This window comes from Gavialis gangeticus, unplaced genomic scaffold (assembly GCF_001723915.1).
Source record: "Gavialis gangeticus isolate Ggan-Ray unplaced genomic scaffold, GavGan_comp1, whole genome shotgun sequence".
NCBI classification, from domain to species: domain Eukaryota; kingdom Metazoa; phylum Chordata; order Crocodylia; family Gavialidae; genus Gavialis; species Gavialis gangeticus.
This window is the reverse complement of record NW_017729032.1, coordinates 172,651,640-172,678,467: the sequence shown is the minus strand read 5'-3', so window position 1 is coordinate 172,678,467 and position 26,828 is coordinate 172,651,640. Positions and strand designations below refer to the sequence as shown.

Below are 26,828 nucleotides of genomic sequence, written 5' to 3'. Positions count from 1 at the left end.
GAGCTGCTACTGGAAGGGAGTGAATGGGGGGCAGGCAGGGGCTGCAGGTCAGAAGTGAGGGGCATTGGTGGGGCTGTGGGTTGGGAGTGAGGGGCAAGGGCGGAGCACCAGCATATCAGTGCTGCTTACCGCTACAAAGCAGCTGCAGATCCAGCTGCAGCTGTCTCAATGTCCTAGTGAGTGAATGGGGGAGGAGGAGCTCTTGATTTTTCCATGATAAAAAAAACAAAAAGCAAATGCCAAAGTGTATAGATATTTAGAATTCATTTTATTATGCTAATAGAGATACTGGTAGACATCCAAATTGCTTTGAAATTATAAATATATCAATAAAACATTGACCAACTGATCTCTCTCTCTCTCTATAGTGGTATTTCATTTTAATCATGGAGGAACATACGTTTGGGGTATTTCAGTGAGAGGATTTGAGCGTTTTTTTGTCAGAGAATTTGCAGTTTTTAAACAGAGAACACCCTGCTGGTATGGTCAGTGGTGGGACTCAGACAGAGGAGCCTGCCCAGGGCCAGTACCAGGGTCCCAGCTGGAGGGTAGACAAGGTGGCTGAGCTCCTGGTCAGGAGGAAATGCTTTGACAGTTCAAAGCAGGCCGCCACAATGAGGACATCCAGGTGATAGCTGCCCAGATGGCCGAGCGGGGGCATTGGAAGACAGTGCTGCAAAAAGGTCAACTGTGCAGCCACAGTCCACTGGCAGCTGGCCCAGAGGTGCAGGCCACTTTGTTGCAGTGCTCATACCCTAGTTCAGGTAGCCATGTAGTCTCCATCTGGGTCTGGCCGACATGCAGCCATGAGGCCACAGGTCTAACAGGGTGGATGCTGTCACAGGTGGCGGCAGGTCACAGCCATGCAGCAGCCCCCACTGCCAAACTGCTGTAGAGGGTTGAGGGGCCACTCTAGGTTAGGGCTGATGCAACAGTCTAGCTGGCACAAGGGACTAGTGTCCCCAGATACCAACTGGCTACGCCTCAGAAGCTCCTGAAGGCAAGTAGACCTGAGCTACTCTCCAGGACAGCTTTTTATACTGCTGGGGCCAGCATAGGTGCTGAAGGTCCGGGTTGAGGTCCAGGATCTTGGCGAAAGTTCTGGGAGAAGCTCTCCAGGGTCAGTTTGCCCCAAGTGGCACAATTTGCCCCACACCAACGTGCATGTTCAGGCACATGTGCTGAGATACAAATCTCTGGCACAAATTTGTGCCACTGCTACTTGAGCTGCTGCAAGCGTACGTGCCTGCAAATGTGGATGCACCCAGAGATTTCAAGTAGGAATTAGTAATGTCAAAAATATTCTGCCCTCTTGTGGTCTTCCTAAGTTCTTTGGAACAGAAAAATTGCTGTATTAGTAGACAAGACAAGAGTGAAAGCTAGGAGCTGGCATTTTCTAAGGAGTATCTTGAAGCCTAAAGGAGGTGCTTTAAGTCTAATAAGGGCTGCCCTTGAGTCTAAAAATGTTTGAGAACCACTGAAGTAGAGGGAAAGTATTTAATGTGTTTTACATCAGCCTGGGTTTTTATCTGTAAATACAGTGTACCATGTACCACAATACCATGTGACCAGTTTGCTTTTGAACCGTCAAAAACACCTTGTCAGCCACTGTTCTGGAGCTACTGTACTAGATCATTTCAGCTAACCACTGGATGAAATTACCTGACACGGACATTCTAACCTTGTTTTGGGCTCTGTCTGGAAGCAGGCCTAAAATCTGGAGATGTTTGGCTTTCCCCTCAACATTTTATCTAATATATCAGCACTAAAGAAAAAGCTGGGGAGGTGGGGAAAAAAAGAGTTAGATTCTTAGAATTTGCTAGTAGCTCCATTGCTTTGGGAAGTGGCAGCATTAACAAGTGCTCGGACTGGGCACACAGTGTATATCCTCATTAGAAATTTGTCTCAAGCACATGTGTTACAATTGCTGATTGTACTTTCTTAGACAACTGGGGAACAGTGCACTGAGGTAGCAGCGAGAAGTGTTTTTGGTCTTAATTTTCCCTCTTCGATATAGCGGAATTGTGGGGGGAGGAGATTGTGAGTAGCCTGGTGGTCTCTGCGATCATGTCAAAGGCTTCCATGAGCCTGGATATCCCATCAAGTTAGTGGAGTCTAAGGGCAGAGTATATTGAAGTAGCAGCACTGCAAAGAAACTGTGACTAATATCACATCTGACTTTCTGACTCTGCAGCCAATGTCAAGCATTTTTAACTATATCAACCAGGAACAACCTCCAACATGAGCCTGGAATGAGTCTGCAAATCACACCTTCTTGGACACAGAGAGAAGTGACAATTTTTGCCCAATCTGGCCACAGAAAGCCATGACCAAACACAAGCCACGCCCCTGCTTCAAACATGGCCGGTTGGGTGAAAATTTGAACCCTCATTGCATGCGGAGTGAGATGAAGATGTTTCAAAACAAAGCATCTTCTGTAACTTCTGTCTGCGTTGTTTGCCAGCCTGTCACTGTTTTCATAATGGGAGTGGGGAAAGGGGGCAGAGGGAGTTTGGTCTCGGGGGTTTTCAGCCTCTGCTGGAGGGTGGTGTGGACTCCAGTTCACCCACTCCACCCTCCAATGCCAACTGGGGAACCGCTAGAATGAGCTTCCTCTGCTCCCTTTCCCCACTCCCATTCTGAAAACTTTGCTCCCTTCCTCCCCTCCCATTCTGAAAAATCTGAAAAAATCTCCACCCCCCAGAGGAGGGGCTGTTGCTACGGGAAACCGGCTGCAGTCTCCCAGCCAACAGCTAGACTTCCCTACCCCCTGGAACCAATAGTGAACTTCTGTTTGGTCTGGAGGCTTGTTATAACTCAGAACGCTTCCTGCAAAGTGTTCTCTGTTACAGCAGGGAGCTGCACTTCTGTCTGCACATCTTGGGTGTGTCCAAAGATCCAAACGTGCACTTGCAGCATCTCAAATAGAAGCAGTGCAAATTTGAGCCGGGGCTTTTTGCCTCAGCGCACATGCTCGGACATGCACTTTGTTGTGGAGCAACTTGTGCCCCTTGGGGCAAAATAACCATGCCTGGCTCCTCCTGAATCTGTGGCCAGGGGGAGCTAGAGCCTGGGGCCAGCACCTGTGCTGTTCCCAGCAGTATAAAAAGCTGCTCTGTCCTGGCCCCATCCATATAAAAAGCTGCCCTGGCAAGCAGCTCAAGGCTACTCACTCTCAGGAGCTTCCAACTGGGAGCTGGGGACACTGCCCCTTGTGCCAGCTGGACTGCTGCAGCAGCATCCCAAATCCATTTTTAAAAATACCCCAAAATCCATGCTTTTCCACAATTAAAACAGAACACTACTCTAAACACACACACACACACACACACACACACCCCCACCCACCCCCCTAGAGAGAGAGACAGCAATCAGTTGGGCAGTGGTTTATTGGTACATATACAATGCTAAAGTAGTGTGGAAGCCTACCAGTGTCTCTCTCATCATGATAAAATAAATTCTAGATATCTATATGTGTTGATGTGTACTTTCGATTTTCTTCGCATATGATGGGTGTGTGACGGGGGGATGTGGTGTTTGCAGGAAGGGGGTGCGAAAGGGTGTGGGGGAAGGCGGATGGGTGTGTGTGGAGGGATGTGGGTTGGTGTGTGGGTAAGTGTGGGGCGATTGCTGGGGGGGACTGTGGGTGTAGGCGACCTTGATTTTAACATAATCAGATAGGTTCTAATGTAGCTTGACATTACAGAATTCATTCTTTGATTTGATTAATAGTACTCAGATCCTACTAAAAGGTGACTTTTTTACTTCAAAATGTGTGACCAGCTTTTGTAGGTGAAGATTGCAACAGTGATTAACTACTTGTCATCCCTTTGCTTCCAAGAGGATTCAGAAACTTTGTTCAGATAACTGCATTCATATACAGGATGAACCATTAAAATACAAAAAAACAATAGCAACGACCAAAAACCTTTGAGGTATGAAGGAGTTAAAGTTGTGACAACATCATTACATAAGCCACATTATACAGGCTATGTGTTTTTGTAATGAAGTAAACAGTAATATAAGTGTTGAATCTGAAAGGAGCAGAGGGTAGGGGCCAAAATTACACATGAACCAGTATAAGTGATTGGAAACTGGTTCAGATCTGTAACACAACAGAAATTCAGTGCACATAAACTGCTTTTAAAATGGCCAACACCACTTTAAGATAACCCTGGGTGGATGTAGTATCAGACTTAACTTGTTTAGGTTAAATCGGTTTTTTGAACTTCTGTCTCAGATCCCCTCCAAATTCAAGTTAACTCACAGTCCCCCAGCACCCTACGATGCTTGCATCTCCCCTGCAAACCACTGCCTCGCAGGGTGGGTGGGCTAGCTTTTGTCCAAGCTATCTGTTCCAGCTGAGCAGGGAGGTGTGCTGTAGTGCCCCCCAGCTTCTGGCCTGAGCCACTGCAGGATTGTGGCTGTATTTCTGGACTCAAAAGTGAATTGTCTGTTCATTTGTTTATTGGTTCAATCTGCACAGCTTAGATTAACCTGAAAAGATTGAATTGATTCAGCCTCAGGCTTTTTGACTGTCTGTACTTGGCCTTAAAGTATATCTAAATCTAAGCACCTCTGTGGCCCGACTGACTTCATGAAGTAGGACTTTTTGTCTTATTGACAATAGGTACAAATATGTTTAAATATTTTGCCGAGTATGAGGGACCATATTATACTATTTGTCTTATCAAGTGAGACAGGAAAAGTATGTATAACACAGGTGAGTTAATGATCCTGTTGAAATATTAAGTTTTGCATTTTCTGCTTTTGTCATTTCAGCTGTGCAAACTGAACAGCACACAAAGCAGCCCATTGCATGTAATTTCTTGGCTTATAAGTGGATGTCAAGGGAAGAGAATGAAAAGATGGGGAGAGGTTGATGATCTATCAATTTAGGACTCAGTCATACTTATACTTCATGGGCAAAACTCTATGTGAACTCTTAGGACACTCTACAGGGAGGGATGAATCTGTCTTCTTGTCCTTGCTCCAGGAGTTGCACTTGTATTTCCCATATAACATTCATTGTACACAATTCAGATACAGTCCTTGGAGTTGGGTGAGTGTTCTGACTAGTACACAGGCAGACAAGGTTTTTGGGTGAATCTGATATCTTTTATTAGACCAACTTAAATAATTGGAAAACAATTATTAAGCAAGCTTTCGGGTTCAAAAACCCTTCATCAAGGGAACTTTTAAACGTGGTTCTTTCACTTCCTGGGTGAATGTTGCATCCCTTTAGCTACTATGTTAAAGGTGGACACTATCACCACCATAGCATGCACTCTTCTAATTTTTTGAGAGAAAGGTGGTACCCTCAGAAAACAACTCGAGGCTCCAAGGAATGGAAGTGCCTCAAATTTAGTTTGACTCAGGTGCCAAAGCTCCAAGTGGAATTTCAGATAGAGGCTGTATTAAATGATTTTGTGAGATCTCCTCTTGCCCTATTTTCCTATTATGCTATAGCCCTATACTAAATGCTTCTTATTGGCTAGCTCTAGGCAGTTCTCCATCCAGTAGGCTGCCTTTTGATCTCCCTTTTGAAGCACCTAATTTTCTCCATGCACCACATAAGGAATTTAGGCACCTAACTCTAAATTTGCTGTTCCATTACAGGGACCAGAGGCCAAAGCAATAGGTGCTGCAACACCTGTATTAAATCTTTTATTACATTTGGCTCTTAGTAATTGATGAAAAGCATCAGGACTAAGTAAAAATGGTCAAAAAGTCTGAGGCTGAATTGATTCAGTCTTTGCAGGTTAGTCTAAGCTTCAGAGATTAAAATGAGAAACAGCTGGGCACACATGTACTTTTGATGCTGGTGCAGTCACATGTCTACAGTGGCACAGGACAGAAGCTAGGGGGTGCTAAAGTAGGGCTCTCTGGCAGGTAGCCAGCATGGGCTGTGTTCACTTCCTCTTCCTGCTTCCAGGTGCCTCTGGAGTAACTTTCAGTAAGTGTATTTGGGGGAAGCAGGGTTTAACTGTGGGAAGGGGGGTTTAACCCTCTTCCCTGGCCCCAGACCACAGCCAGGGTTTGCCTGGGGTGGGGACAGTCCTTGCCTCTCCCACAACCCATCTCTGCTGGAGCAGACAGCATAGCCAAGTCCAGGGCTGCAAAACATACTGGGATGCTGGGGACCTGTGATTTAACTTGAACTAGGAAGGGGTCTGGGACAGAAGTTTCATAAATCAGTTTGACCCAAATCAGTTAAGCTTACATTCAACCAGGTTTATCTTAAACCAGTTTCAGCCATTTTATCACTGGTTTATGTGCACTGCATTTATGTTCTGTTACAGGTTTAAATCAGGTTTTGATCACTTAAACCAGTTTATACGCAACTTCTGTCTCTCGCCTAAAAGTCCAAGGGTGAATCTCTTATAATCCTAAAGCAGGCTTTCAGTAATGGTCAGCATTGCACTTGAAATACTTTTCATGACTTTTAAAAATACCAAAAGAACATGAAAAAAAAAAAAAGCATGTGTATTTAGTGCCTTTTGGTATCTATTTAACAGGTGTTGTATCATGTAACAGTCTGGGGCGTTATTACCATATTCTGTTTGCTTGTTAAACCATAGGCTAGTAGGCAGAGAGGTATGAGGCATAAAATAAAAAATAATACTTAGAATAAAGCAAAAATAATAGACCTTCAGCCAAAAGAGTATGCAAAATGTGAATTTCAGTAGTTTTGAGGGGTCTGAGTCTGTAATAAACCATGGTGTAGGGGTTGAATGGCAGAGAGAGAAAACTGGGGTTGAATGGCAGAGAGAGAAAAGAGACAACTGTGGCAAAGAGCTTCAATATTTACGATGATTTTATGCCCTGTGGGGCAAAAAGCTTTGGCCTGTGTCCCGCTAAGGAAAAAAAATATTTACGTTCCTTCTGTGTTGCAGCTGGCAGAGTTTTAAAAGTTACTATATGGAGACAGTACATTTCAACAGCACGTTAATCTAAATAAACATTTCATGCAAGGTTTATTAAAAGTGTAGTTATGGTCAGAAAAATGACTAAGTTAAAACAACAGCATCTTTCTTAATGGATCTGATCCATATGTGTATTGAGAAGCAAAATCTGCTTTATTTTGTGACCAGAAGAAGGGGTTATGACTACAAAGGACAGCTTTAAAAGAATGAGGAAGAATTTATACTGTCATGCATTGTCAATAGAATTGGTAACTCCTTTCTGATTGCAGAGTCCTTATTACTGGTGATGATCTACAAACCAGAAAGAATGCAGCTTGACTTTTGAATCCCTGGCTGAGGAGTTAAGGCTAGTACAAAAGTTTGTAATGAGAAAATCTCATGAAAATTCATGGGAGACACGAAACTTGTCATTTGTAATTATTTTTCAGACACAAATTTTAAGTAAACAGACTCACATTCTTTACACACGATTTTACTTGCTTAGTAATATTTCAGTAAATGAAAATTACAATCCATAAAGCTACATCAGAGAAATATAACATCACATTCCACTCATTATCAAAATTATCATCTCATTCTTGTTTGATAGATGAGCTGCAGGATAGTATTTACCTTCCAGATAACCCCTTTAGGCCTTGTGAAAATAACTTTCAATTGTATAACTGGCCAAAATTTTCTTCCCTAAATGGATAAGAAACACAACTCGTAGATAAAGGAGCATGCCAAATAAATGAGTTTATTTCTTTACTCAGTAACCCTCTCAGGCTAGGGACAGACATTATATATAAACCTGTTTAAGTGATCAGAAACTGGTTTAAACCTGTAACAGGACAGATGTTCAGTGCACATAAACCAGTTTGAAAATGGCTGAAACTAGTTTGAGATAAACCTGGTTGAATGTAGTGTCAGACTTAACTGATTTGGCTCAAACCAGTTTATGCAATGTCTGTCCCAGACCGTTGCTGGTTTAAGATAAACCAGACATCCCTGCATGCTTTCTGGGATGGGTGGGACTCTGTGCTCCACAGCCAGATCATCCTCCCCCTCCCGCCCCCTCCCCCCGGGCCAGTCCAAGCCCCTTTCCCCCATTGAGCTGAATCAGGGTTGGGTGGCCCCCAACCCCTCTGTGGGTACTGGATTGGGTCCTCCAGCTGGATCCTGCCCTCACAGAGACTGCCCATGTGGCCCACCATCAAAAATGGTTTATAACCACTGGGTTAGACAGACACTTCATTGAGATGGAATAGTCAGGGATGATCCAACTTTGAGCAGGGGACTGGACTGGGCAACTTTGTGAGGTCCCTTCCAGCCCTACTCTCCTATGATATATATCCCTTACATAGTGCATGGGGAGAGTTAGGTGCTTCGGAATGTGATTTGCAACAGCCTGCACTCTGGCACCAGCTAATAGGATTCATTTGGAGAGGGGGAAAGGGGATTTCTGAAATTCTTCTTCTTTCCCAGACATAGGCTCCTCTATAAGAATAGGATTCACAGGCTGAATTCCCCTCCTGGGCTCAGCTTAAATCTCTGAGAGACCTGAATTTTAAGCATGAATCATCCTGAAGAAAGGTTTCAAACCCACATCTCCTTCCTTCCAAAAGAGTGCTCTAAGCACCAGGCTTAAGATAAGGGTGGCTCAGGAGCCCTTTCCATCCATGCTTTTAAAAAAGTAACAAAGAATGCAGGTTTCATGTGGGTAGAGGGAGGCACAGAAAGTGGAGAGCAGGGATGAGAGGTCCAGTCTCTGGTTTCTATGTGCTACATAAATGCATGGGGTGTGGAGTTTTCTTGTACACTGTAGATTTGCATGAAATAATGACCTGTGAATACCCAGCATGGAATGAGACAGCACTCCAGAAGAGAGCTTGCCAAACTCAATGGGCACTGAGTGCAACACTAAACTTTACGCTCTCGTGTAAGTGTATTACATAATCATAATTACATATGGAATAACATAATCATATACTATTTACTTTGCATGACCTCTCCCTAACTTAGACTGAAATTCACACTTTGCAAGGTTCAGGACCAGGTCAATGACAACTTAAATTCTAGCTAAGCTATACTTAACCTTATCAGACTCCAGGCACCCTTTGTTAGACTTCTCGAGGCATAACTTGTGTTAATGAATTCAGTGGAAAGGCCCCTATTGATTGCAATGGCCTTTGCCTCAGATATACAGGGAAGGGAGGTTCATGTGGGTAGGACTATTTGATGGTTACTTTGAGAACTCCTAGATAATCAGTGTATTCAGGTACCTGACTCTCCAAAGAGCCAAAAATCTATTTAACTGGATATGGTTATTTCTCAGTATTTTAGAACAGTTGGAGGCAGTCTTGTTGGCAGGCATGCCACAAGTTAGCCTGACAAGGTTCTTTGAGTAAATCTTATATATTTTATTAGAACAACTCAAATATTGGGAAAATTCTTCTTTGCAAGCTTTTGGGTACAAGTACCCTTCATCAGGCTGAGGAAGCGTCTGTACTTTGTGCTTTTCCTGGTTGGAATTATTCAGGCAGAGGGTGCGTGCGTAAATATACTTCCTCCCTCTCCCCACCCCGTCCTGTCTCTCATGTGTACTTCTAGGCTCTGTGCAGACCCAAGCAGTCAGAGATGCCCTTCTTTCCCTACCACCTTCTGTCACAGCCACCTCCATACCCTATCTGTGCTGCTCAGCTGCAACAGCAGTCAAAAGCAAGTCTGGGGATGGGGTGTATGTGTGTGTGCTGGTGCTGTGTTGGTGTGCGTCTTGCTGGACCTTCCTGCACCTCGGCAGCTCCCCTCCTTCTCACCCCCTTCACTTTCCTCTGCTTTGCCTATGTGCCCCTAGTGGGCCTCCCTGCAGCCTGACAGATCTCCACCCTGCTTCCTCCCTTCACTCAGTAGTCACTGCTTTTCTGTCCAGCCTGTCATTGCAGGGGTATCAGACTCCAGGAAGACAGCTAGTCCACCTGGGTTTGGTGCCTCCTGGGATCCTGGAGGACCACATATTGGTGGTTTTATCTCCTTGGAACATTTAGAAATTATGCTGAATCAAGCTGCCCAGCACACGTCAGAAATAATCCTCACCTCAAGTGACATAACTTTAAGATGCCTAGAGGGCATTTAGCACTAGTTAACAAGCTTGAATGTGTGATTGTTCAAGTTTTAAGTGCCCTTAATGAATTGTGTGAATTAATAAAGTGTAGGTCAACAGAACATAGAAAATAAATGTTAATGATATACGCAGACTGCAGGGTAATAGTCCAGTGTGGTTTTCTTGATGGTTTAATCATTTTTAAACCAGAAATTAGAATATTAAACCATATTTCTTAGAGAATACTGTATTTAGGGAATATTTTGCACTTAGAAAATACTATATTTTTAAAACACTGCAAATATTATAATTTCAGAACACTGCAGTAAGGTAAGTAAATAAATAGTTCATGGGCTGCTGATACTTGGCTGTCTCCCAGGAGTATATTTAAAATTAATTATATTCTCCAAACACTATAATTATTAATTGCTACCTAAATGCCAATTGTAATTTTTATGGAGTTGAAAATTTAATTCTGAGATTTTCAAAGATTCCTAAATGTGGTAGGTCCATAAAGTCTTTCAAATTATTTTCAGAAGCCCTTCTGCTGGGAATAACCAAAATGAATATATCAATGGTCACTACATAATTATTAGATTTAATTAATTATCTGTTCTAAAGGGAAAAATTATTCTCAGTTGTTTTGGTTGAATTGATCCAGCAAGATTACATTTTGCAGTAAGATTCTCCCTGATTACATTTTTCTGTGATCCACTTCGGCACTTTATTTTTTGTCTCTTAAAAACAAATCCTCAGCTGATATAAATGACCATAGCTCTGATGACTATGAACTATGCCTATTTCTGTCTGCCTTTCCCCTGTTGCTGTATGCTATTTTTCTCTGTTCCAAATAGGTACTCTTGCACCTAGCAGACTTTACTTTATATTTTCTTTATTTCTCATCTAGGTCCTTCTTTGGTCACTGCTGGTCTCCATGACAATTTATGCACCATTTCCCAAATATTTACAATGACATGCACAAAGGTGCAGTAACCGATGCTAATATTTTTGTCACTGGGCTTTGCATTCACCCATTTACCTGTGTGTATTCAGTCCTGAATTGTGAATGTATCACTATTACTAATGTACATTCCTAAATCTTGCTCTGGTTTCTTATGTCAGTACTTGTTGTTCCTGTTAGATAAGAACATTGCTGTGAAAACAAGAGAAAACTTTGGTGTGGGGTTCAGCTTATAGTTACCTTGAGAAGAACTTTAGAGCTGACATAGGTTAGGTACAGACATTCAGAAAAGCCTGAGACAGAATCTATCTAAGTTATGTGGTTTTCTGTAAGAGATGTAGTTTAGACAGGTAGTGAACAGAACACACATTCGCTCTTGGGTTGGAGGAAGGGGCAGGCTGGAAGAGCAAATCTTAAAGTGGATTCTGCTATTTTTAAATCATCTGTGTGTGCTGAGCTTCTGTTCTGTTACATGTATGAACTGGTTTTATATGCCAAATTCCTGTTTTGTTACAGATCTAGACCAGTTTACAGTCACTTACACCAGTAAAAGTGTCATGTCTGTACCTGGCCACAGTCATCTTAGATTAACTGCACTGTACAATTTAAAGAAGCCTGATCATAAAGCATTTCTCTGATCTGTATTGTATCCCAATGAGCTCCCTTCAGGCAACCTGCATATACACACGTAATGCAAAGAGAATCCTTATTTTGAAAAGCTTTCACTCTGAACTAGACAAAGAGCTAAAGCCAAAAAATGCAACCTATTCTAATATAATAAAAACCTTAGTTTGTCTGTCTGTCCGTAATGCTTTATGAGCACTCTGATTGGTTGTCTCGGCAGCCAATTATAATGCTTACTGAAACAACCAATCAGAGTGCTCTCCACAGACAAACAGACATGACCATGACAGCTGGGATTGAAGGGCCAGAGTGGGGGGGTGAGGCCAGTGGTGTTGGCCTCGGCCCACCCCCCACCAGCCATGATCCTTGGAGGCAGAGGGGTACAGGAGGGACAGACTGGAATGGCGGAGCACCACCATGATGGAGAGGATGAAGCAGGGGGGCGGGGTGTTGGCCTGCTCCTTGGAGCCAGTGGTGGCAGTGGCTAGCTTTGTCTCCGCTGTCATAGTGGTACTCCGTCCCTGGCAGAGGGGTATGGTGGGGATGGATTGGCACAGCGAAGCACTGCCATGATGGTGGGGATGGAGCAAGGAGGCGAAGCCAGCAATGCACTGCCGGCACCCCGCGCCGTGGCCACTTCCAAGGAGCAGGGCCAGGAGGTGGGGAGGGGGCAGGCCACCCCTTGGATGTGGCAGCAGTGCAGGGTGCTGACAGCAGGGCAAGCTTTTCACCTCCCCCACTCTTGGCAGGTGGCAGTGGCTCAGGGTGGCGGGTAGCAGCGCTCTGTCCCTACCTGTCCCCCTATCATTCTCAATGAGCAATTTGCTTTTAAGTAGCTCAGTTTAGAGAAGATAGAGGAATAGTGAGCTTAATTAGCTAAGTTTGGAGAAGACAGAGGCGTAATGAGCTTCTTTAGATCCTTGGGCAGAGGGAATGGGAAGATTATGCTGACTACCAGAGAGCAGGGAGAAGGGAAGTGGAGTTTTACATACCCCAGCTCTCTGCTGACAGAAACCTGGTAAGATAAAAAATCAAAGTGTGTAACATTCTCAATCTACATAGTCTCTCCCTGAAGCTTACTCCTGGCTTCTAAGTGTGAGCAATAAGATGGATGTTCCAATCCACAAGAATTATGTGGAAGGGGAGGGAGGATCAACTGGATATACACACATAGATAGCAATTAGGACCTCCAGACATAAAGGACTTCCTGGGACACTGTGTCATACCCTCTGTATTGCAGGTAATCATTTGATCCAAGGGATGATGGTTCAATTTCTAATTCAAGTTATAATACCCATTTCCAGAGTGTTGCTCTTCATCAACTGGTTGTCAATATAGAAAACATTCATGTTCATCCCATCCTATAAGGCGTTCGTACACGTGCTCCAGGAGTGTGCGTGTGTGGGGGGAGGGGAGCATTTCAATTAGGGCGGCTCTGAAACCTGCTTTAATTAAAGTGTCCAGAGTATGACGTATATTAGCACCCCACGCTGAAAAATGACGGTGGGGGCTCTTTAACTAAAGCTCGTTCAACAAGCTTTAGTTAAAGTGCTCCTGCCGCCATTTTTCAGTGCAGGGACACAGATGCATGTGACACAGTAATTACCATTTTCCAGAAGACTCAATCAAGTGTAATTACAGCGCATTGGAGTAGCCTTGATGCACATGTATAGGTGCCCTTACTGATTAGTTATTCTAAAACTGAAATCAAAGGGTCTATTCATGCAAGTAATTTTCTGAGAAAAGGGTTCCTGAGTTTAAAATTTGCAACTAAGGGTAAGCAGCCTATTCTTTGTATCAAAATCAAAGGGCTATATCTATATTTGTTCACTTGCTTTAGACAAATTGTCTTAATTTGTGGTTGGATGCATTCTCCTTGTATTTAGTAGGGCTGTGCGAAATTTCACCGACCGTTTCATTCTGACACTGTTTCAACCAATTTTGAGGTTGAAACAGTAAAATTGGAACAAAACAAAGGCAGTCTTAATAGCCTCGAAAAAAAACTGAGGTTGGTCGAAACGTTTAAAAAGTCGAAATGTTTTGACCATAGGCTGGGAATGAGAAGTCAGTCCAGCTGGGTTGACTTCCCAACCCCAGCGCAAGATCTGGCAGGGGATGGGAGGCAGCCCAGTTGGACTGCTTCCCGATGCCCCCCGCTACATCACACTGGGAGTGGAAGACAGCCCAGCTGAGCTGCTTCCTGAGGCCCCACATTACATCGCGCTGGGGGTGGGAGGCAGCCCAGCTGGTCTGAGCAGTACTGAGCTGAAAGTAAAGCACTGAGGTTTCTTTTCATGTCTGTAAGCAGCCAAGATGGATTAGTCATTTATCAAAAGTCTACAGTAGAATTGGAATTCAAATCATTAAAATGCCCTGATTGAAAGACAAATCTTATCTTTTCAAAAAGAAGAGAGAAATGCAGGTGCAGGCCTTTTTTATTATAAATGGATTTCTGATAGTGCATTTAACAGCTGAATTTGAAGATATATGTTCTGTAACATAACATATACAGGGGACAGTATTACCATTCTATATTAAAAAGTGTACAGAAACAGCTTTATCTAGCCAGTGGTATTGTGGGTACCCTTTAAAGCAGCGTTTCAACCTGTTTTTAGGTTGTGACCCAAAAGCTGGTCACAAGAATATTATGAAAGGGTTATGAACAAACTTTAAAAATGGATCAAAGTTTAAAAATGGATTCTCCTTTAAAGGTGAAAAACGTGGGAAACCATGGCTTTCCCCTTTGCAGGCTGTCAGAGTTCCAACCTGCAAGAGGCTACCTGGGTCCCCCCCCCATGCCCCACATACACTTCCCTACCCCAAACACCCACTCCCTGCCCCACATACTGGGGAGATGGGGCCTGGAGGTGGGGGTGGAGGCAGCAGGTTGAGAGTGGGGGGCACTGGGTCAAGACTGGCCATTGATGTTTACAAACGGGTCCTGGTACAAAAAAGTTTAAGAACCACTGCTTTGAAGAATGAGTAATACTGTTAATTAGACTGTAATGCACCTGCTGAAAAACTTTGTGGCTAGGGACAGACATTCAAAAAACCCGAGCCTGAATTGATTCGATCTTTCCAAGTTAGTCTAATTTAGCTAGGCTAAACTGGTTTGTAATGGCATAGACATCCCAGAAATGCAGCCACATGCCTACAGTGGCTCAGGTTAGAAGCCGGGGGGCACTAGAGCAGCCCTCCTTTCCCTTCTGATGCTGAGCTTAGGGGTGTGTCGCCAGGCCTTGGCAGGACGCTCTGATTAGGGAGGGGTTCCCCCCACCTCCTCCTGAGCAGTCTACTGAGTTGATAACACAGTGTTTATCCCCTAACTCAGTGTTTATCACCCATCAGAAAACATAGCCTTTCTCCATTAGTTCAAGCTCTTCGTAAACAGCTTTTCCAAGGAAGGAACCAGTCTTCCATAGCAGGGACCATAGCCAGCATGTGGTATGCTAGCTAATACTGAGAGGTGTCTGTGTAAGGCAGAGGGGATGGGGTAACAGGGGGAAGCCAAGCAAACACCTGTGGGAGCTGCAGCCAGGGAGCAGAGGGGAGGGGCCAGCTCTGCTGTGGATCAGAGAGCCCAGCCCAGAGAGGATGCTGGGGGAGTCTGGTTTAACTTAAACCAGGAAAGCATCTGGGACAAACATTGCATAAACCAGTTTGACTCAAATCAGTTAAGTCTACATTCAACCAGGTTTATCTCAAACTGGTTTTAGCCATTTTCAAACTGGTTTATATGTACTGAACATCTGTTTTGTTACAGGTTTAAACCAGTTTCTGACCACTTAAACTGGTTTATGTGTAATGTCTGTCCCTAGCCTGTAAGTATAGAATGCAAAGTCATGCTGTTAGACCAAAGAAGAATTTCATCTGTAAGCTTGCAGCCCACGTATTTGAAGTGACAGAGAAGGAGAAAGAAAGGTATATTAATCACAGGATGACTCTGATGCATCTGTGAAACAGGCAAAGGAGCAGGTACAAAGTTGTCATAGGACAATCTCTGGAATGCTGTGTACAGTTGTTGTTTGATCAAGAAAAATAACCTCAAACTGGAACAGGTTGAGAAAAGGGCTGTCAGGATCGGGGGAAATGAGGGCCCATACAATGAGAGGCGAGCTGAAGCATTTGACTAGTTCATGCTGGCAAAGTAAGGATTGAGAGAGGGGATATGACTTCAGTATAAAAATATATCAGGGAAGGAAAACAAGTTATTTCAGGTAAAAGACAATGTTGGCACAAGCGCACATCTGTATAAAGTGGCTGTAGACATATTTAGGCCGGAAATTGAAAGGTTTCTAACAGTCAGAGTTATAACGTTCTGGAACTGTCTTCCAACGGGTACAGAGAGGGCAAAACCACTAACCAGTTTCAAGATAAAGCTTGGTAAATGTTTGAATGGGGAAAAAGATGTCTTTGGGAACTGATGTCAAGGACCAAGAAGGTCCCTTTCACTCCCATATAATAAGCTCCTAAGCATAAAACATTGTTTGTGCCTTTGACTTGATGTAAGAAAACACATTGAGGCAAATTATTTGTTGTCTTTCCCACCCTACAGATTAATCGGAGGTATTCAAAGTTTCCTTTTGTAGTATATAATAGTATTACAAACAGAGCAAGGTCAGAGTAAACAGTCATTAATCACTAGTTCAGGTAGTGTGTACATTCAGTATAGGTCTATTATATTTCTTTAGGATTAGGATGTTTAAGGTGACATGTTAAAGCAGGTACATAACTTAACCTTCAGTATTGTGTTTACATCTAATAAAAATGTCATTTTTGTTGACTTTTCATTTTAAAAGATGATGCTGCAGGAAATAGTGGTAGCCAACCTTTCGACATAGTTGATTCAAGAATAAACCTGCCTACCTTGCACAAAATCTTCAGTGCCTAACACGTTAAAAACCCTTGGGAAAATATGCTATATTGAAACAATTGTTCTAAAATTCTTCTCCATCTGACTAATCAGGACATGCCATGCTCAGATTGCAAGATTATTATCTGAGGAATCAGGTTTTGAAGCTGGATCATTTGCCAACCAAGTGAACCTACTGCTGTGGAGAATTCATACTTGGGGTTTGTTGACTCATCCCACAAGATAGCAACTCTGTATCAGTGTAACTGTAATATGGCTGCTGATGATGAGGCATAAGTATTCTTTAGAATTGGGGAACCTGCTTCCTACCATTCTTCCAGCAGAATCTAGTACTGATGCATAAATTCATCAGCTTCCACTATATGCAATCTGGCATGTGTGGGTATGCATACTATTGCCCCCTTTTTTGCACCTTTCAATGTTTGTGGCACACAAAGGAAACAATCTATGTGCTTCCCTATGACTGTCTCTGGCACTTACGAGACACACATGAAAGGAAAAAAAAACCTGTACGTTTCCCTTTCTCTATGTGCACACTCAGGTAACATAGACAATCTGAGCCTCTGTATGTGCATATGCAACACTTCTTTATTCTTCCTCCTTATATATTTCTTGTTCTTTCTCCTACAGATGGACAAAAGAGGAAGAAATCATTAAGAAAGAAACTGGACTCATTAGGGAAGGACAGAATCAGAGACAGAGGTACAGCAACAATAAAATCAGTATATCTTTACCTAAAAGCTGTCTATTTTGTTTAGGAAATTGCTATGTATATCTTCAGTGGTTGGACTGTGTTACCTAGTGTATATTATCCAGATATTTGTTCCTCAAGGGAAAAAATATATATTTTATAAAATAGCTTTTCATTGCTGCCATGATTTGTAACATCAACTCTTGTTACCCAAGTAAGCATTTAAAAAAAAAATCAGAAATAATTGTTTAACATGTGTCAAAATAACACTGCTACTGGACATTCAATTTCACATAGATTCAAGTGAACTCCCTGCTTGGACAGACTCTTGATTAATTCCAGGCACCGCCCTCAGCTTGAGGTTTCTAGACATATTTTTTGTATACATATTCAGTCTCCCTAGACCAGTGATTCTTAACCGTGGGATGCCTTGAAATCAAGGTTGCCACTTAGGCACACAACCTTGATTTATAAGATAAATGCAGAACTCTTTGGAACAGAAGAATTATTCTGTTTTTCTGGAGTCAAAAATGAGTGAAAACAAAGATCTGACATTTTCCAAGGGGGGTGGGGCTTGAGTCTAAAGAGAGGTTGCTCGGGACAAACAAGGTTGAGAACCGCTAGACTCTGCTAATCCCTCTGATTTCCTTATGGTTTAAATCCTCCCCTCCCATCTTCAGAATTTCAGCTAAGTGGATTTTCTGGTATACTTTAATCTAGAGGTAATCTGCACACAATAGTGAAAGTACACAGCATACAAGTGTATACAAGCATTTGGACACAAATGAACGTGGATCAGGATTCTAATATTATTGTTTTTTATTAGCAACACAAACAATACGTAGATCTGGACAAAAATAATAAACGCTGTATTCATTTCTATGCCTCTGTTTTCTCATAATTCTGGATTATTCTTTGGTCTGAGCTGAGCTGATTCTGGGGTGGTCCAGAATCCTCCTGTGAAGCTTATGGTTTACTTCTGAACCATGGAGTTTTTCCACTCAATTTGCTGTGTCAGCTGTGGTTGCTCCCATATTCAAATCATGCAAAAGCATGCTTGTCTTTTCTGTTCTTCTGCCTGGCTCTTCCTCTGTGTGTCTGGAGCTCTCTGCTTAGTTTGTCTCATGAGCTTCATTGCTTCTGTCCTTTTGTTCTAAATTTGCCTCCAAACCCTGTCGCAACAGACAGGTAGGCTGTGTCCAGACAGCAGCGATGTGTAGGTGGTGCACAGGGATGCACGTGCACCCCCTAAGAGCACTGGTGCACTCCCTGTCAGGCCATGTTCCCTGTTCAGGCAACAGGCAGGGGGGCAGGCAGGAGCGCCAGTGCCCCCACTGTGAGTGCCGGCCAGGAAGCAGGACCACCGGAGCAGAGGAACGCCCCTCTCCCCCCTGCATTGTCACTGACTCGAGGCACCAGTTGCCCATGCATCCAGATGAACATGGCTGTGTGGTATGTGGTGCCGCACATTTAGGTATTCTCTGCACCAGAAGGGAGCAGTGCGGGGGGGGGAGTGGTTTGACCTCTGGATATCCAGGAATAAAAAAACCCCATGCGAAAAAAAAGCAGAGTAGTGCATACAGGGGCAGTCTGTGCCACTCAGAATCAGAGCTTGTCTGGCCAGAGCCACACTGAGCAGCAGGATCGCTGCTACTGCAGCCTGAGGAGGCCCCTAGGACCTCAGGTAAAGCTGTTGGGGCCAGCCCAGTGATGACCCCAGCCTCCCCTAGCCCACGCGGAGTAACCTGCCTGCACCACAGGTTGTGTGGTACAGGCGTTCCCTGGGGACAACTGGTGGCAAGGTGTGCTGCTGCTAATTGTCCCCAGGGAACCAAACATCCACACTTGTGTGGATGAGGTTGTAAGGTAAAACTGATTCTGCCTACACAGTCTTCCAAGTTGTTTCCATCTCAAAACATTCAAATTCAAATTGAATGCTTGACACTTGTCCCCTGGTCTAAGCAGAATGTTATAGAAGTCTTGTCAGCAAAGGTAATACCCATTGACTAAAAACATTCATGATACAGCAACTTTTAAGCTAATATGTAAAGGATCAACCAGAACAGTACCTAGATTCCTAAATCACTTGATATATAAATATGGCCAAATCGTATTTTGTACTTCTATTCCTGTTTGAAGATTTCTAGAAAGAATGCCTGTTCATTATAATATTTTTGTCTTATTAACTGAATATTATGTTCTTGGCTTGAAAAATAAATGTAAAAAACATTTAATAAAGCTTTCTTATATTAAGATGGTTGATAACTTTCAGGAAAAATAATGTGACTCTTGGCATGTTGACTTTTTAGATTTATTTGTTGTTTTCCCCATTGATTAAGGTTATTCAATAACAATTATATTTTACATGCTACCTACTAAATACACTTTGCATCAAATGTTCATCCCTTGGGTCTTATTGCTTTACCTATATTTTTGATTGGAAGATATTTCTTAAAATCAAGTATCAGCTTTAAAATAAGAGTGAATGGGTTGTAGTGCAATGCAGTTTGTTACTTATTCACTCTGAATTTTAGTATTTATTAACACATTTTAGTTTAATTTGTCTTATAAATTTTCCATAGACTTGTATCTCTTTTATTTATTGAACTGTTCAGCAATATTTAGAAGGAACCTAAATATGTACGAAATGCAGTAGCCACATGCAGGCAGCTGCATCAAAACAGGTCATACATTCTCATCACACTAAGGCTAGGGAATAAATGGCAAACCAGAAGTCTTAGACTGTGTGAAAACACAGACAGTTTGACACTTTATTAACCATCACATTGGACTAAGCAAGCACCCTTGTCTCTTTGAGCAAACTATCTGCAATTGGAATTTGATCAAAACAGTTTGATCAAATGCTGGAACAGACTGCAGGTCACTCTCAAGTAGCAGTATATCTTTGCTATGACAGAAATGGAAAAAATCAATAAAAGCTTGTGTTTGTCAGTAAAAACGTGCTAATGTAATACTGACCAGACCCACACAATACGTTATCTGATCACTAAGGTGTTTGTTTAATATAGTTATGTTTTCGAGAAGACAAAGCACACTTTATGATGTTTGTGTCAGTGCAAATAAGAGTGTACCTGCTCTTGGCTGCATTGAACTGAATCACCCATTACACTGCACAGTATTATAGGGTTTTTCCTCACCACCTTGTGTATTCGTGAGAAAATAAAGTAATGAAGTTTTGTGAGAAATCCTTTTTGCTTTCCATTCTATTTCCTCTATTTCAGATAGTAACAAAACAGTTCCTTACACAAGGAACTGGTGTCCACTTATCCAAGTCTCTGTCTTCAGACTTTTAACTAGTTTTTAAATAAATGATAGGTGTCTTTAACCTCATGTGGCTAGTACCACTTTGATATTGTCTTATAAAAGCATTTATTTAAAGTTGGTGTTTTTTTGAGAATCTAAAAAAATGTCATGTACTTCTTATAACTGCTAATGACTTATTTTCCAATGTAGTACCAGATATAAAAATAAATTACATATTTTGATAATATTATAAATACCTGAGTCTCTTTCACTATCCAAAAATTGTGACTCCTTACAGTTTTACTTTCAGGAGTGTTCTAATACCTCTTCTTCTTGGGTACAATGCCTTATAAATGTATATACCATATTACTTGGATATTATCTGGTTGCCTTCATAGTCATTTCTGTTAGTGTTTCTTAGATAGATTTTTAATTATACATTAAATTAATTAATATATATTTTATAATTTTTAATTATATATTTCTAATGCATCTTTCTATGTAGTGTTGAACTGTTGCTACAAGAAGTTATTGTGCTTATTCATTCATGTGTATTTTATCTGCTTCCTAATTTTCTTTTTTATGATATGCATCTCTTAACCACATTTTTTGTTTTGTTTTGTATTGTTTTAATAGTCACCCAGCTGATTCCATGGACTTTCATTCTATATTTTTTCCCTTCAGACTATTCCAAACTTGTCTCTCTTTCTTTTTCTTTTTTCCTCCTTTTAAAATTTGCTGTCTGTAAGTATAATGGAAGCAGCCTGTACCCTTCCCTCTTGGGCTAGGGACAGATATTAAAAAAGCCTAAGCCTGAATTGATTCAGTCCTTGCAGGTTAGTCTAACCCTGCCCTTCCCCATACTCGTTTTTGCTCCAGTAGCAGGATGTGGCCAGACACTGTCCTGGCAGGGCCCCATTAAGGTGAAGGGGGCAGGTGTTAATTCTTCCCTCTGTCCCTTCTGCCCCCAGGGACTGGTTTTGCTAGCCCTGGCCACCACCTCCACCTCCACTGCCCCCAGCAGACTGGCAGACCCTGGATGCAGTGGTGGGGAGGGGAAGGAGGGAAGAATTAACCCCCTCTCTGCCCACTTTGCCTTAACTGGGCCATGCCAGCTGGTGTCTTGCCACATCTCTGACCCTGCTCAGGCTACAGAGTAAAGGGGCGGGGCCAGCCCTGCTCCACTGGAGCAGAGAGCCCAGCCCAGAGAGCATGCTGGGGGACTCTGGTTAAATTTGAACCAGGAAGGGGTCTGGGACAGACATTACATAAACCGGTTTTAGCTAAATCAGTTAAGTCTAATACAGCATTAAACTAGGTTTATCTCTACCTGGTTTCAGCCATTTTGAAACTGGTTTATGTGTACTGAATTTACATTCTGTTACAGGTTTAAACCGGTTTCTGATCACTTAAACCAGTTTATGTGTAATATCTATCCCGAGCCCTGTACAAAATATTGTACAGTGGCATAAACCTGTGGGCAAAATTCTACAGGGCCAATGAGCCATAGTCCTTATTTTCTCTTTTTCCTTGAAGCCTGCTAGGTTGATGGAGGTGTCACCTAAGTTAGGGACATGGTCCATAAAGTGGAGAAATGGCCATAAACCAAAGAAATCTAGGTCCGCAGCTGCGGTAGTATGGAATTCCACCTCTGTACCATTCTATAGCACCCTCCCAGCCTTTTCAGCAGGACAAGGATGGTAGCTATACTGCTATTTACTCTGCCTGGACTGCTCTCTTGGGGCACTAGGTACAGTTCTGGGGGGTGAATATACGGCCTGTGTTTTCTGTTTGGTCATTGAGCTATGTAAATATTTAGCCTAGTAGGTAATGTGGATTCTCAGGGCAGTGGGGACAGCATCCTGCTTAACCAGGTTCCTTCTCAACAGGTTCAGCATCATTGCTGTGTTTGCAGATTTGCTTTCCCTTTCACTGCATGGGGAGCATATTGGCCACAGGGACCCAATAGTACCTTTCAGTATTGTTCTCTCTTTCTGTGATTGCAGCATGTGACTCTTAATTCAGGACTCAGCCACACCTACAGCACCAAACAATGATTTATGTGTTGTGTAAGTGCAAGGCAAAGCTCCTTTCTTTTATGCTTCATAGTCAGCTAAGTGTTGCCCTGATCACTTGCATGATGTTTTCTTAGCAAGCATGTCTACTGTTTATTTTATAATGAAAATGTCTTCCATTACTGGGCAACCAGTTCAAAACAAATATTTGGCACTGTAGGCATGGGTATATTCACACAAACAGGCCTTGAGCACTCTGTTATTCATGATTACTGTTTCCCAGTTTTTCTGCCTGCAAGTAGTGACTGCAGCTAGCTGGTTCTAATTGTACTAGTTTTGCAGCTGGGAAGGAGACAGCAGATGGAGAGAGAAATGAAAATAACACAGGTAGGTAGAGCAGGGTGTGTAGCTTTTGTGGGCCAGACTGTGGCTGTCTGGTGTAGGGGTGCAATGAGCGTTCCTTGGTCTTAAGCCCTGTAACTGCAGACTGCAGTTTAGGGAGCCCAAGAACAACACTTGGGATGGACCCAGTGCCTGAAAAGGAGCACAAAGATAACAATCAATTGGGCTAGGTACAGACAGTCAAAAAGCCCAAGGCTGAATCAGTTCAGTCTTCACAGGTTAGTCTAAGCTGTGTAGATTGAACTGATAAGCAAGTGAACAGGTATTCACTTTTGATTACAAAAATGCAGACACATGCTTGCAGTGGCCCAGGCCAGAAGCCAGGGAGGTGCTAGAGCTTGGGCCAAAGCTAGTCCACTCACCTTATGTGTGGGGAGCATTTGCAGGGGAGGGGCAAAGCATCGTGGGATGCTGGGGGACTGTGAGCTAACTTCAGTCTGGAGGGAATTTGGGACAGAAGTTCAATAAACAGATTTAAACTAAATCAGTTAAGTTTGATACTACATCAGTCCATGTTTATCTTAAGTTTTGGCCATTTTGAAAGCAGTTTATCTGCACTGAACTTGTGTTGTGTTAACAGATTCGAACCAGTTTCTAATCACATATACTGGTTTATGTATAATTTCTGTCCCTAGCCTTTGTGGGTTGGATGCAGCCTGCAGGCTGTATTTTGCCCACCCCTAATATAATCACTACTGATTTGAATGTTAGTAGAAGCAAAGCTTTTACCTTTCATCTGTCTCCTGACAGCAGTATGAATGCTAATTTAAGTGTCCTTTTTTTGATTAGGCACCCTGACATTCCAGGGAGAGATGACTCCTGGATTGGATTTCTCCTGGAATTTTTTATCTCAAAGCTGATTCCTGACTCCCTCTCCCACAGCCTGCTCTTAAAAAAATATAGTGAGATATTTTCCTTTAACACTAACTACAACCAGATAATAAAATTCAGAAGAAACATGAAGACTGATATATTGGAGGATAATAGGTTAAGTCAATGGAATGTCCTATGATCTTTTTGTTTTATTTTAGTGCTTCATTGCTTCCAAAAACACTAGAGGTGGACCATGAAACTTTTAAAAGTTGATTTCTTCAGCATGCATTTTACTGAGTTTCTGTGAATTAAATTCAGGTTTGTGAGGCCTATTAAGCTGCAGTTTTACTGCAGTTGATAGAGTTCTTCACTAAGGACACTTGGTTATTTTTAGAGAAAACACACCTCTCTGAATAAATATTTGGTTTTTCTTTGATTGCAGCCAGTAATTCTAGAAACATTCTTTTTCTTCTCCTCCTATATTTACTTTCCACCCATTCTTTGTAAATTTAGAAGTATTTCTTACTGCTTTTACTTACAGTTCTTCAGTAATTCATCTTAATGTTGGCAGTATGCCTATGTTTGTATTCTGGAGAGAACAGTCCCAGGATGTTTCGTTCATAGTTGTTTTGGTCGGAAGGGACCTTAGCAGATCATAGAGTCTGACCCTCTGCCCTGGGCAGGAAAGAGTGATGGGGTCAGATGACCCCAGCCAGGTGCACGTCTAGCCTCCTCTTAAAGACCCCCAAGGTAGGGGAGAGCACCACCTCCCTTGGAAGCCCATTCCAGATTCTGGCAACCCTTACTATAAAGATATTTTTCCTGATGTCCAACCTAAATCTGCTCTCCATCAGCTTGTGGTCGTTGTTCCTAGTTACTCCAAGGGGTGAGCTGGTAAACAGAATATCTCCTATTCCTTGCTGCCCCTGCCCTTCCCCCAATGAATTTGTAGGCGGCCACAAGATCACCTCTAAGCCTTCTCTTGCGGAGGCTGAAGAGATCCAGGGTCCTCAATCTCTCCTCATAGGTTTTTGCCTGCAGGGCCCAACCATACGAGTGGCCCTCCTCTGAACCCTGTCAAGCTTGTCCACATCTCTCTTGAAGTGTGGTGCCCAAAACTGGACACAGTACTCCAGCTGCGGCCTGACCAATGCAGCATAGAGGGGAAGTATCACCTTGCTGGACCTGTTTGTCGTGCACTTGCTAATGCATAATAAAGTGTGGTTGGCTTTACTGATCGCTTCGTCACATTGATGACACATGTTCATTTTGGTGTCAGCAGTGACTCCGAGATCCCTTTCCACTGGTGTGCTGCTGAGAAGATCCTCCCCCAGCTTGTAAGCATACTGATGATTCCTTCCCCCAAGGTGCAGCACCTTGTACGTGTCCTTGTTGAATTGCATTCTGTTCTGTTCTGCCCACTTTTCCAATCCATCCAGATCCACCTGAATTCGTTCCCTACCCTTTAGTGTATTAACTTTACCCCATAATTTGGTATCATCTGCGAATTTGGACAGAGTGCTTTCCATACTCTCATCCAAGTCACTGATGAAGACATTGAACAGCACAGGTCCAAGGACTGAGCCCTTAATTTTTAATAAGTTTTTAATTTTCATTGCAATTTCTCAGAATTGTATTTTTCCAAAGCCTTTTCAGCACCACATTGTGCTTCATTTTGTTTAATTTATAAAATATGTCCATTCTGCTCTCTGGGCATATTAAATATTTTAAGAAATCACATTGTGTTGTGTTTTGTACTAACATCAACTAGAGAACTTAAGCAACTCCTAATTTAAAGGAAATAAAAACCCTCATTCAAAACCCTTCCCACAGAAAAATTCTGACTAAATAGAAAAGCTTTACTTCATGCAGTGAAGGTCAATTAACTAAAACTAGCTGGGGAAGTGAGTTCTAGTTGCAGTTTTCTCACTGAGAACAGTATAGGTGAAATCTTCACACTATTAAAGCTGGTTGGAATTTTGCCATTTACTTCAGTGGAGCCAGAGATTCTTCCTGCACCCTGCTGTTCAGCCTTGGGACACTCAAATTTAGTTAGAGTAACTAACTATTTTTTCTGAATTGCTAATCAGCTAGGAAGGGGTATTCCTAAATTGAAGACCCCTCTTTCAGTGCATTCTGTTACCAGCTTTCTCCACCTAATTCTTGACATTTTAATCTGATTAGTGCAAGTGTCTCAGCAGTTTTAACCACAGAACTTCATAGGTCAGAATCAACAAGTTGATTTTTATGTGAAAACATATGCTGGGGATGCTGGGAAACGCATGTAATGGAGAGTTTATAGATTGTGCTATATTTCACATAGTGGAATTGGCAGCTACTTTAGTATCTAGCTCCCGTTTAGTTTGCTGTATCCTAGGATGGCACCCACATATTACATCCAAAGCTTCCAAGAAGACATCAAGGCTAGTCATTGTGATAGATCATGTTGTACTTCTGTAGTGTGGAGCAGTATAGGAGTGGATGACTGTCGTAGTCTGCATTTCAGCATAATGGATGCCATTGTTTAATCAGCAGAGTGCAAGAAGGTAATTCGGATCACTGTTGCTTTGCTTAGAATTGGTCTGCAGTTTTTCAATAAAACTGTTTTTGTTGGAAAATCATGATGTGTCAGAATTGAAACTTCCTGCAGGAAATTATCAATTTGAATGAAAATTTTGTTGAGAGAGTTTTCTCATTTCCAGGATGGAATTTATTATCCACATGACAGAGAGAGGCAGACTGAATGATGTAGAATTACCATAGAATTGTGAGTAACCTGGTGATAAATGCATATATCTAGTAGGTGGGAGACACAAATTGATTTCGGCAAGGGACAGACATTACGCGTAAACCGGTTTAAGTGATCGGAAACTGGTTTAAACCTATAACAGAACAGATGTTCAGTGCACATAAACCAGTTTCAAAATGGCTGAAACCGGTTTGAGATAAACCTGGTTGAATGTAGTATCAGACTTAACTGATTTGGGTCAAACTGGTTTATGCAGTGTCTGTCCCAGACCCCTTGGTGACTTAAGATAAACCAGACACCCCCAGCATCCTGGCTTTCTGGGCTGGGTGGGGCTCTGTGCTCCACAGCAGGGCTGGCCCATCCCCTCTGCTTCCTGGTTGGAGCTTTGCACAGACTTGCAGACACAGAGTGTCTGCCTGGCTTCTCTCTG

General features: G+C 42.5%; 1 protein-coding gene across 2 annotated transcripts in view; it reads left to right on the top strand.

The window, feature by feature from the left end:
- The window catches only part of ARHGAP6 (Rho GTPase activating protein 6), a 397,221-nt gene that overhangs the window by 289,855 nt on the left and 80,538 nt on the right, over positions 1-26,828 (top strand). For both annotated transcript variants that reach the window (XM_019524742.1, XM_019524743.1), the window contains exon 3: positions 17,095-17,166. In XM_019524742.1, coding sequence (XP_019380287.1) covers positions 17,095-17,166 — 72 coding nt within the window. The remainder of the gene's footprint in view (positions 1-17,094; positions 17,167-26,828) is intronic.